The sequence below is a fragment of the Ascaphus truei genome, unplaced genomic scaffold, assembly GCF_040206685.1.
Source record: "Ascaphus truei isolate aAscTru1 unplaced genomic scaffold, aAscTru1.hap1 HAP1_SCAFFOLD_295, whole genome shotgun sequence".
Lineage (NCBI taxonomy): Eukaryota > Metazoa > Chordata > Amphibia > Anura > Ascaphidae > Ascaphus > Ascaphus truei.
This window is the reverse complement of record NW_027455912.1, coordinates 16878-30095: the sequence shown is the minus strand read 5'-3', so window position 1 is coordinate 30095 and position 13218 is coordinate 16878. Positions and strand designations below refer to the sequence as shown.

The 13218-nt window shown below is 47.0% G+C and overlaps 1 protein-coding gene across 1 annotated transcript; it reads left to right on the top strand.

Moving 5' to 3' along the window:
• Positions 1–5220: 5220 nt before the first annotated feature.
• Positions 5221–10402, top strand: LOC142483098 (apoptosis-associated speck-like protein containing a CARD). Its single transcript, XM_075583177.1, has 3 exons — positions 5221–5928; positions 8421–8471; positions 9986–10402. Exons 1-3 carry the CDS (start codon positions 5676–5678, stop codon positions 10255–10257), a joined length of 576 nt encoding a protein of 191 aa, XP_075439292.1. The 5' UTR covers positions 5221–5675; the 3' UTR covers positions 10258–10402.
• Positions 10403–13218: the final 2816 nt, after the last annotated feature.

Here is a 13218-nt window from a genome sequence, read left to right as displayed (position 1 = left end):
CTAGTTACACACACCCTGTGCATCTTTACTAGTTACACACACACCCTGTGCATCTTTACTAGTCACACACACACCCTGTGCATCTTTACTAGTCACACACACACCCTGTGCATCTTTACTAGTCACATACACACCCTGTGCATCTTTACTAGTTACACACACACCCCGTGCATCTTTACTAGTCACACACACCCTGTGCATCTTTACTAGTTACACACACCCTGTGCATCTTTACTAGTTACACACACACCCTGTGCATCTTTACTAGTTACACACACCCTGTGCATCTTTACTAGTTACACACACACCCTGTGCATCTTTACTAGTCACACACACCCTGTGCATCTTTACTAGTTACACACACCCTGTGCATCTTTACTAGTTACACACACACCCTGTGCATCTTTACTAGTCACACACACACCCTGTGCATCTTTACTAGTTACACACACACCCCGTGCATCTTTACTAGTTACACACACACCCCATGCATCTTTACTAGTTACACACACACCCCGTGCATCTTTACTAGTTACACACACACCCTGTGCATCTTTACTAGTTACACACACCCTGTGCATCTTTACTAGTTACACACACACCCTGTGCATCTTTACTAGTCACACACACACCCTGTGCATCTTTACTAGTCACACACACCCTGTGCATCTTTACTAGTTACACACACCCTGTGCATCTTTACTAGTCACACACACACCCTGTGCATCTTTACTAGTCACACACACCCTGTGCATCTTTACTAGTTACACACACCCTGTGCATCTTTACTAGTTACGCACACACCCTGTGCATCTTTACTAGTCACACACACCCTGCGCATCTTTACTAGTTACACACACCCTGTGCATCTTTACTAGTTACGCACACACCCTGTGCATCTTTACTAGTTACACACACACCCTGTGCATCTTTACTAGTTACACACACACCCCGTGCATCTTTACTAGTTACGCACACACCCTGTGCATCTTTACTAGTTACACACACACCCTGTGCATCTTTACTAGTTACACACACCCTGTGCATCTTTACTAGTTACGCACACACCCTGTGCATCTTTACTAGTTACACACACACCCTGTGCATCTTTACTAGTCACACACACACCCTGTGCATCTTTACTAGTTACACACACACCCTGTGCATCTTTACTAGTTACACACACACCCTGTGCATCTTTACTAGTTACACACACACACCCTGTGCATCTTTACTAGTTACACACACACCCCGTGCATCTTTACTAGTTACACACACACCCCGTGCATCTTTACTAGTTACGCACACACCCTGTGCATCTTTACTAGTTACACACACACCCTGTGCATCTTTTAGGCCACATATAACCTTCTTTTTAGTTCTGGTTTTACAATTTTCAAAGGGATCTGGAGAATAAATCCCACAGCCACCAAAATGCTTCTCATTTGTTAAAGAGGATAACCGTTCATATTGTAATAACCTCATACTTTCCTTAACACACCTATACTGCTCAGAATTCACTTCTTGACCATTCTGCATTCTCGTATATAATTGCAGCAATTTAGAACGGAAGGCCAAATATTTCTTGTACCTCGCCTGGTTTGTTAGACCTGAGGTTTTCTTAAAAAATCTTTTAATGTCTTTTTTAGTGACCCCCCACCAATGCACTATATTGGGATACAGAACTTGCGTGGATACGCAGTCCTTGAAGAACTGTAGGAAACTTTCTCTTACAGTCTCCTCCTGTAACATGGAGGAGTTCAGCTTCCAAACACTGCGGCCTAGAATCACAGAGGAGTCTAAGTGTAGGGTTATCTGTAGAATAGCATGGTCAGAATATTCTACAGGTGACAATCTGCAGCTAGCAGTATTCATGTTGCTCCTTACATATAACCTGTCTATTCTGGTTATTCTCTCCCCACATACATATGTGTACCCTGGAGTATTTGAGTTATGAAGTCTATACACATCGCTTAATTCAGCCTGTTTACACATAGTTAGGAACACTATATCATATTCCAATACTTCTCTACCGCTGCCACGGTCTACAGTAGATTCGAGGTCACACAATTAAAATCACCCCCTAGAATGAGACATTTGGATGTAAATAAAAAAGGTTTAACCAAACCAAACAAATCCCTTCTTTGTTTTTTCGTTTGGTAGCCATACACATTAATTAATCTGTGCTTGACATTCTGGAATGACACATCTAGGATAAGACATCGGCCTGGGCTCAGGTCAATCACTTTTTCACACTGGAAGTCATATCCCTTGAATAGAAACCCCACCCCATCACACAGGTCAGGGCCGTAGGACCAAAAAGATGCACCGCTTGTCCATTCCGCGGAAACTGACGAAATTTCCCTGAGGGACGAGAGTCTGGTTTCCTGCAGGAATAAAATGTCAAAATCAAGGTCCTTGAAAGCGTTATATGTCAGCGATCGTCTCTTCCTGGTTTTTATGGAGTTGACATTTAAAGACCCTACTTTTAGAGGGGTGAGGGAGGGATGTGTCATTCTGAGTTGATGTTGTTACACTCCACATGTCCTCTATTTGTGCTTTTTCCCCTTCGTTCTCCCTTTGCCAGGCGATGACCCTCTTTTGTTGGAAGGCGGCCTCATCTCCACGTCCTGTGAAGCTATAGGTTTATCACTTTTACGGTCCGTCTTTGGGGTAACGGTTGTACCAATGACAGTGGATTCTGCGGGTTGTTCCACCTCCATCCTGTTGATGTTTTGAGGAGATGGTTCCTCCTGGAATTCCTCATTGCTTCTGCATCTGGGGCTTCGTGGGTACTCGGTTCCTCTTTTTCCTGCTGTTCCTCTTCTTCCTGATCTTCCACCCTATCAGCCCAGGACTTTTGTAGTGGCTGAAACATGTTCCGTATCTTTAGGCGGTCAATCACTGCAGTAAGGTAATTTTTTTTAAATTCTTGGACAAGCTCAACTGCACGAGGGTTGTCCTTACTTGCTGGCTTTGCAGCTGTGGGAAATTTCTTCCGGGACTTCTGAACCTCCCATGTGGATCCTCCTGCTTCCTCACCATCAGCCACTGCTTCTAGATGTTCTGGAGCAGGGAGTGCCTTCTGGCTTTGTTCTTTTGTACTTTCAAGGGGCATCTCCATCTCACGCCTCTCCTGGTGCACTGGTCCCTCTTGGGAGTCTTTGTTCTGTGCGGTCTGAGAAGAGAGGGGATTACTTCTGGTGTCCTCTCTTTCTACTGTGATTTGACTGCGAATTTCCTTTAAAACCTCCTCAATCGGACGCAAACCCATGGAGTCCCTCCTCTCTGCAGCTGGCCTCTGTGCCTCGGAGTGCAGGTCTTTGTCCACCTCTGTTGTAGGGTGCTGCAGAACATACTCTTGTGCTTGATTGTGTTGGGCATGGGGACACACATTGTATGAATGCCTACTTCTTGAGCATAAGTTGCACAAAATGTTGTTCTTACATTCATTTCGGTGGTGCCCCAAATCTTTGCATAGGCTGCATCTGATCTTGTTACACCCTGATGAAAAGTGTGATCTGGATCCACACTTAAAGCAACATTTGGGCTGCCCACGGTAGAAACACCTTCCTCTTTCATTTCCAATGTATAGGAAGTTTGGTAAGTGTGTCACAGTGTTGTCTGCACACACCAGTTTCACCTCAAACTGATATCCTCCATTCCAGTATTCACCATTGTAGAGTTTCCTTGGTCCTTTGAGTATGTCACACTGGCGCTTCAGCCAGAACTCAATGTCAGCCACTGGGATAGATTCGTGGTCAAAGATAATATTCACCATCACTGTCTCAGGCTTAGATATCGCTGTGGCCTCAAAAGACTTCCACTCAGGGCTGCTACTCACTGCTTTGTATCTCTCCCAGAATTTCTCAAGGTGGGTGGAGGTCTTAAAACTGATGTCGTAGTATGGTGAATAAGGGCCATGCAGGAGGGCGTAAACATCCTCTGGGTCAAAGCGCAAAGATTTCTTTATTAGTATATTCCCCACATAATCAAAACCTGGATCTTTCTCTCTTGGTCCAGAAATGTCAGTCTCACCACATTCCTTCTTCTTAAAGGGTTTCTTATGGGAATAGTGGGAAAGAATCTCAAACCTTTCAGTGATTTCCATGCGTTTTGCTGTGAATCACTGGGTTTTGCTGGTTCTGTATTTTCCTGGCAGTCTGAGCCGCTGGCAGCTGAAACCTGATCCAGACTATCAGTGCTGATTGCAGGCACATGGTACAGCTGATTTTCCTCTCTCAGTGAGGTTTCCCCTCTCTGGCAATCTGACTCCCCTGCAGCCCCTGTGTGTCTCCCTGCAGCTTCTGTGTGTCTCCCTGCAGCTTCTGTGTGTCTCCCTGCAGCTGAGAGCTGTTCCAGGTTAGCAGTGCTGGTTTCAGGTACCTGTGTAATCTGTGTATCTGTCAGGGCGTTAACCCTTTATGGTTCACAGTTTAGCTCCATTGCCTCTTCAGAGTTTCTTGCAATGGTCTCTGAGTGAGAAGAACGTTTCTCAGGGTCTCTTTCCATTGTTTCTGCCTCCGCTGCTGTCTGCAATGTACCTGTGTTTGCCTCCTGACTGACTCCTGCTGCAATCACCTCATGTAGGAGGCTACCAGCCTCAGTTTCCATGTGCTGAGGACCCTCAGCCTCTCTTCCCTTGGCACATTCAGCCTCTGCATTGGGTTTGGGCACTTTGCTATAAGGCTTGTTTGTCTGCCTGCTCTCTCTCTTGCCGCCGCCTCCTCTTTTCCAGCTCAGCCTCTCTTTTCTCAGTTATAACATTACTTTGCTGCTGGGATTTACTGCTCTGGGTTTGTATGTTACTTTCCCCGGACAGAACCAGCACCTCTCCTGTTCCCTGTGTCTCTTCCTGCGTTCCTTCCTGCTCGGCAATCTCTTTCTCTCTCGTCTTTTCTCTCTGAATTCTCCTCAGTTCTCTTTCCGTTTGCAAAAGATCCTCAGTGTCAGTAACATCCCGGCCACAGCCCATGGGGTTCCCAGGCTCACCTGCCCCAGCACCCCAACCCCCTCCTGCCCCAGCACCACCACCCCCACCTGCCCCAGCACCACCACCCCCTCCTGGGTCTGAGGCCATGCTGAGCCCCTAGTGGGAGCTCAAACAGACACAGCCTCACTCTGCAAGGGGGACCTCCTGACTGCAGGGTATCGGGGACAGGCTCACACAGTCCTGGGTGTATATGTAATGTAGGGTGACCTGACTGCATAGTATCCGGTACAGGATCAGACAGCCCATGGTGTATATGTAATGTAGGGTGACTTCCTGACTGCAGGGTATCAGGGACAGGCTCACACGGTCCTGGGTTTATATGTAATGTAGGGCGACCTCCTGACTGCAGGGTATCAGGGACAGGCTCACACAGTCCTGGGTGTATATGTAATGTAGGGTGACTTCCTGACTGCAGAGTTTCAGGGACAGGCTCACACAGTCCCGGGTTTATATTTAGTGTAGAGATGTTACACAATGTTAGAGGAGGGGTTAGTGGTACAATACGCTGCACAGCTCCAGGAAGGAGTCACTTCACAGAACAGAAAGTTTGAGGGAACGGGTGAAACCAGTTACACAAAACGTGCAGCCGGCAGCAAGACAGATACAGGCGGGGACGGACAGAAGAGGAAGAGAACGTGTGTCTGTGTATATAAGCGAGTGACGGGAAGGGACACCGGGACGCATGGCCCAAACCACCAACGCCCGCATCCTGTCCGTGCTGGACGAGCTGCAGGAGGCCGACTTTAAGAGGTTTAAGAACTGTCTGAGCGATGGGTCGGTCTCCCCGCGTATCCCCTGCGGGAAGCTGGAGAATGCGGACCGTGTGGACACCGCAGGTCTGCTGATCCGCCGCTACACCGAGGAGAAGGCCCTTCCTGTCACCCGCCAGGTGCTGGAGAACATAGACCAGAGGCACCTGGCACAGCGTATCGAAGGTGAGTGTGTGAGGTGTCACTGCGGCAATAGCAGGGCGGGCTGCAGGGGGGTAAGAATGGGGGTGTGTGGGGGGGGGGGGTTGGAGAGTGGATTTCAGGTCAGGATGGAGCTGCAGTGACGGAGCGGTGTATGTGTGTGTGTGTGTGTATTTATGTGTATATAGATATAATATAAATGTATGTGTGTGTATATATATATATATATATTTATATATAAAAACAAATACTCGATACTGTTCTGTGGCTAACGAAATTCTTTTATTTGTGCGAGCTTTCGAGATGCGCGGATCTATTCTTCAGATCACCGAATCTCAAAAGCTCGCACAAAAAAGCATTTCGTTAGCCACAGAACGGAATCGTCTATTCATTCATAATTATTAAGCTCGGCTAACACGGTAATATATATATATATATATATATATATATATATATATATATATATATATATCACTGACAGATGTCCCAGTACCCCGACATTGATGTTGGGCGGGTCGGAGATGTGGATCGAAAATTATTGAGCCCAAGTACTCCTCTGTCAGTGTGTGTGTGTGTGTGTGTGTGTGTGTGTGTGTGTGTGTGTGTGTGTGTGTGTGTGTGTGTGTGTGTATATATTACAGTATATATATATATATATATAAACGAAAAAAAGTATCCAAAGAGGAGCACACGGGTGTACCAAAAAAGAATAAACAATTTATTAATTAAGTAAAAACAAGGGAGAAAGGTTAAAACGGACAGGGGACAAACTCCTCTAATCACCAGGGGGACAACCAGGTGAACACTGGATATGCCATATAGGTTAATATGCTAAAAGTTGTGCACAAATAGGCAGCTAGTTAACCGTGCAATTAAGGTAATGAAAAATAACCTGATGTGAGTGTGCTTAGCATGCTTGTGTCTGTGCTTAGCATGCTTGTGAGTGCGCTGAGCATGCTTGTGAGTGCGCTGAGCATGCTTGTGAGTGCGCTGAGCATGCTTGTGAGTACGCTTAGCATGCTTGTGAGTGTGCTTAGCATGCTTGTGAGTGTGCTGAGCATGCTTGTGAGTGTGCATACTGTGTGTACTGTGAGTGTGCATGCTTGTGAGTGTGCATACTGGCCCAGTTACACGTAGCTGGTATTTTGTTACTAGGCACAGCAGATACGTGTGCACTGTACCTTGTCATTTCTGCTGTTTTGCCCCAGAGTTTGATTCATTTTACCGATACTTATTTGCACGCTTCCATGCACTTAGGTTACTGTCCCTGCAGGGGGTAATGACGAGTACCCCACCACTTTGATGCTTTCTCCCCTGTTTTTAATTATGTTAATAAACTTTGTTACTTCTTGATATACCCGTGTGCTCCCCGAGGGGTACTTTTTTGTTGTGTGTGTATATATATATATGTATATGTGAGTAAAAAAAGTGACAAAAACCCTCCACAGCAAAGCAAATATGCAAATGTAAATATAACTGTATGCTCATCTGCATGTCTTAGGCAGGTCTGCAACCCCGCCTTCCACCATTATCACTCAGCACACAGAACTTCCACTGCAGCAAGGGATTCTGGGAAATGATATGCAAATGAGTACACAGTGCCACTTTTTGCTTCAAAAACCATTTTTAACATGGTTCCCTATAGGCTTAAGCTTGCTGCATGGTCACATCCTTTAGCTTCATTGCATAGCCAGTTAACCAACCCCACACTGATGAGACCCATTAAGGTCGAAACAGTCTGTCTGTGGGTGGGTTTACTGGCTATGCATCTTAACCCTGGCTGTGCTCAAAGCTGTGACCATGCAGCAAGCTTAAGCCTATAGGGAACCATGTTAAAAATGGTTTTTGAAGCAAAAAGTGGCACTGTGTGCTCATTTGTATGTCATTTCCCAGAATCCCTTGCTGCAGTGGAAGTGCTGTGTGCTGGGTGATAATGGAGAAAGGCGGGGTTGCAGACCTGCCTAAGACATGCAGATGAGCATACAGTTGTATTTACATTTGTATATATATATATATATATATATATATATATATACACATATACACACACACACACACTCTTTGGGTTAGAACAGGGGTGCGCAAACTTTTCCCCCTCACCCCCCTGACTGCTCGTTTCCCCCTCCCGCACTTACCTTGTCTCCAGTGCCGTCGGGGACACAGTAAGGGAACATACAGAGGCCTCGCGGTCCCCCGGCATATAATTAAAATGCCTTGGGGAAGAGCACGGGCCTCTGTAACCGCCCTGCCCCCGCCGGGAATCTTGCGCCCCCCAGTTTGCGCACCGCTGGGTTAGAACGCCCTTAGCTGACGTACAGTATCACTTCTCTGCATGTGAATTGGGGCTTCAGTGATAAAACCTAATCCATTATACGCAGGCGGGATTATACCTGCTGGGGTGTTACCTCTAGGACACGCACCGTGGGTACTGAGCTGCATACTGTCCTCATACCTCTAGGATTCCCTTCTGCTGGGCTGGTTAACCCTTTTCTCTCTGTCCTGTTTTGCATTTGCAGTGAGCGGTTTTAAACCTGAAGAAAAACGTCAGAGACCAGTTCCAACAGCAGGTAAGAAGTGGGCATATCGGGCGGCCATTTTATAATCCCGTCAGCTGTCCAGTAATTATAATAAGATTCAGTCAATTATATACATTCTTCATCGTATGCCCCTCCTTTTTTTTCTCACCTCCCCCTCCTGTCTCTCACCTTCCCCTCCCTCTCCTTTCTCTCCCCCTCCATACTCTCTCATCTCCCCTACCCCTCCTTTCTCTCACCTCCCCCTCTTGACTATCACCTTCCCCTACCTCTCCAATTTCTCCCCCCCCTCCTTTCACTCCCTTCCCCCTTCTTTCTCTCATCCCCCTCCCCCTCAATTCTTTCTCACCATCCCCTCCCTATCCTTTTTCTCTCCCCCTCCTTTCTGTCTCGCATCCGCTTCCTTTCTCTCTCACTTCCCCCTCCCTCTCGTCTTTCTCTCCCTTCCGCCTCCTTTCTCTCTCATCCCCCTCCCTCCTTTCTCTCTCCCCTTCCTCCTTTCTCACCTCCGTCTCAGTTCTCTCTCATCTCCCTCCTTTCTCTAATCCCACTCTCCTTCCTGTCACTCATATCCCCCTCTCCCTCCTTTCTCTCTTTCCCCTCTCACATCCTCCTCTTTTCTCTCTCCCTTTCTCCCTCCCCCTGTTCTCTCTCTCATCCCCCTCTCTTTTCTCTCTCTCTCATCCCCCTCTCCCTTTTCTCTCTCATCCCCCTCTCACTTTTCTCTCTCTCTCTCATCCCCCTCTCCCTTTTCTCTCTCACCCCCTCTCCCTTTTCTCTCTCTCATTCCCCTCCCTTTTCTCTCTCTCATTCCCCTCCCTTTCTCTCTCTCTCATTCCCCTCCCTTTTCTCTCTCTCTCATTCCCCTCTGCCTTTTCTCTCTCATTTCCCTCTCCCTTTTCTCTCTCTCATCCCCCTCTCCCTTTTCTCTCTCTCATCCCCCTCTCCCTTTTCTCTCTCCTCCCCCTCTCTCCATTTTCTCTCTCATCCCCCTCTCCATTTTCTCTCTCACCCCCCTCTCTCCCTTTTTCTCTCTCTCATCCCCCTCTCTCCCTTTTCTCTCTCTCTCTCATCCCCCTCTCCCCTTTCTCTCTCTCACACCCCTCTCTCCCCTTTCTCTCTCATCCCCCTCTCCTTTTCTCTCTCTCATCCCCCTTTTCTCTCTCTCTCATCCCCCTCTCCCTTTTCTCTCTCTCATCCCTTTCCCTTTTTTCTCTCACACCCCCCTCCCTCTTTTTTCTCTCTCATACCACCTCTCCCCCCCCCCCCACCCCTTAGCCTATCTTTCTACCACTCCCACCTACAACAAGATTTAATGGGAGAGTTTCATCTTCACGACTCTCTGGGGTAAATAAAACATCATTAGGTTTTTCAAAATATCTGATCACTAGCATTTTATTTCTTTGACAAACCGTGTATTGCATCAGCGCCACTGACCCCAAAAGGCGTAAAGAGGCAGCATTCTGGGTCATGGATACTGGGGGCGTTGGGTTACTATTACAGACAGGGCGACCTGATAGTGCAATAAGGCACTTCTATCTCCGCAGATGGGGAGCACTTTGTGGAGAAGCACCGGGCCGATCTAATCAGCAGGATGTCCCCGGTAGACCCAGTTCTGGACGAACTCCTGGCCCAGAAGCTGCTGACGGATGAGCAGTACGACACTGTGCGGAGCAAGGCCACCTCCCAAGAGAAGATGAGACAGCTCTATCAATGCTCCAGGGCCTGGGGGGGTCCAGACCTGGACAAGCTCCTCCAGGCGCTGAAGAAACAAAATGGGCCACTCATCAGAGACCTGGAGCAATCGGATGGTCGTTAGATTGTAAGCTCTTCAGGACAGGGACTCGCGGGACCAGTGATCTTATACCTGCTCACAATTAGACTGCCAGTTCTTCAGACCAGTAACCATCAGCATGTGTGTGTCCAGCAAATAAATATTTTTACTTCAACACTGTTGAATTTTATTCCGTGCCTCGCTGTGATTTTTTGGGAGGGGGATAAGGGGGGAGATTTATACACGGGGGGAACACGCCCAGTCACGCTACCCAGTTTGATTTTCCAAATGTCCAGGCGTTTCCTCCTCCTCCGAAGACCCATGTGGTCCCTCCCTCTGCCCCCAGGGGCTGGCTGTGCTGGGCTGTAGGACACATCCTATATGAACGCTCTAACTTAGCACATACTTTGCACACGGCACTATTGTTGCACTCACGGTTGTGGTGCCCGACGTCCGTGCATAGTTTGCATCTGATGTCACAAGCGGAGGAAAGCGAGTCGCATGTATCAGCGCATTTCGGCTGGCCACGGTAATCGCATCTTCCTCTTACTTCCCTGTATACAGGAAATGTGGCAAGTGCACCATGGCGTTATTGTCCCTTTTAGACTTACTGCATACAGGTAGCCTCCATTCCAAATGTCGCCATTATAGATCTTTGATGGCCCATTGAGCTCCTCACGCTGGCGCTTCCGCCAATACGTAATATCCTCCACCGGAACACACTCGTGGTCAAAAACAATCCAGACGGCCACCATTCCAGGTGTGGAGATGGCGGTCACTTCAAACTTTTCCCGTTGTGAATTGTTTTTCACTTCATTAGACCTTCTCCAAAAGATCTCCAAGTGAGAGGCGGTTCTGAAGCTGATCTCACAGTGACGAGAGTAAAGCTGCGTCCCCAATGGCGCTGACCGCGCTCATGCTTCAGAGCGGTGTCATCACCTGCTCTCCAAGCATGAGCGCCGGGTGTCCTGGCTATTTTGCAAGCGGGCGCAGGCGCGTTGGGGGCTTGTTGAGCGCGCTTCAAACTCACTTTTCTTTGTCTCCTCAAGTGCCGAGCTTGGGAGCGCGTGCGTGCCCACGTGAGCGGGGACGGGACAATTTAAATTGCCGAAACTAAACTCGGCAAGCGATGGACGTCTGGTCTCTGTATTAACGTACTAGACATTATCGCTCTCTCTCTGTGAACTCACTGTTACCTTCTATTAATATTTATCTTTTATCCAATCTGTCATTTCCCACGTGCCACCATCTAACACTTCTCTTCCACTATTTGAGGGTTTAGTGGTTTCTGGACATCTGACAACTTGACACCCTCTACAATTCAATTTGTCGCTTTGTTCTCCAATGCAACTATAACACACATCACTGCGAAATGCTCAAAGAACTAGCTTGGTCATCACTCGAGTCTAGGCGCAAAGTTCACCTTTCCTGTCTTGCCTTTAAATACTTTCTGGACAAGCTACCCAGCTACCTGAACAAGCTCCTCACCCCTACCACATGCAGCACCTATCACCTGAGATCCGACTCCAAAAGACTGTTCATGGTCCCAAGGTTCAACAAAGTAACCGGCCGCTCCTCCTCCTCTTACCGTGCACCCCAAAACTGGAACAACCTACCAGAGACCCTCACAGCCGCCACCAGTTTAAGTTCTTTCAAATCTAAGGCTGTCTCACACTTTAATCTGGTCTGTAACTGTTACATACGCCTATAATATATATTATCTGTAACTGTGCACGCAATGTCTTGTATATAATGTATACCCTGTTCATTATGTAACTGTATTTGTAACCATGTATTATTTGTTTTACTCTGTGCCCAGGACATACTTGAAAACGAGAGGTAACTCTCAATGTATTACTTCCTGGGGAAATATTTTATAAATAAATAAATCTGGTCCATTGTTTAGATGTTACATATGTGTCTTTTTTAAATATCATTTAAATTTGTCATTATTAATATATATATTGTTGTAACTTTCTATGTGATTCACTTTCATGATCTCTGACCACCTAATATAGTGGCAATATGCAACCCCATAGTCTGTGCTATCTCTGGTTGTTGAATGAACTAACATTATGTTTTCCTCTGTTCCGGTATACTGGCTACGTACAATCCATCCGTGACTCATTTTATTCATGTGTATCCTGCATGTAATGATTTTGACAGTTTTGTACATTGTACCCAATATTTGGATTTTATATTGTTAATAAATGATTTCAATGAGTTTTTATTGTATAAAGACTGTGCTTGCTTACCCAAGCTTGTTAAGGGCGCTCTGTGATTGGCAGAGGACACCTCCCCCCGTCCGACCAATCACATTGACCCACGGGGTATTTAAACGGCTTCAGATGATTTTATGCTTATTCCCTAGAGTAGAGTATCTACGAAACGCGTAGGAAGCTAACATTGCCTGAGTCTCCTGTGCCTGCAATAAGCAAATCTGCCCTTGATGGTTCACTTGCTGGTTGCCTATAGAGCGACGCTACCCAGTGATGTCATCGGTTACCGCCTGAGACACGGAGTTCACTCTCGGTTCATTGCCGTCAACGTTGGGAGTCTCCTGCTATCTCTTATGCTAGTTCCACATTAGCGCCCCTAATCCACGGATCCACGGAACGATACTGGAGGACAACGAATATCATCAAGATGTATCCAGGACCCGTGGGGACACGACCAGAGGATTCTCCTCCACTGATCCGGGAGTGGACCGTGGCAGTCCTCCTCGGATGCGGATGTCCAGGCGTGCATCTAATGTGGTAACATGTACTTACGTAATGCCTGAATGATCTAATTTCGTGTATGCGAAATACTCACCTTTTTGCAATTAGCACATTCTATTTTTCAATACACTATGACTTGTGTGCTGTCTCTTTTTTCCCTTTTCACTAGTACTCTGGATGCTGAGCCATCTACACTGACTAGCTGCAGACTGGACTATACACTGATGTTTACATTTGTATCCGGAATTCACGTCACTTGTGTTTATTTAGATACTTATAGACACAT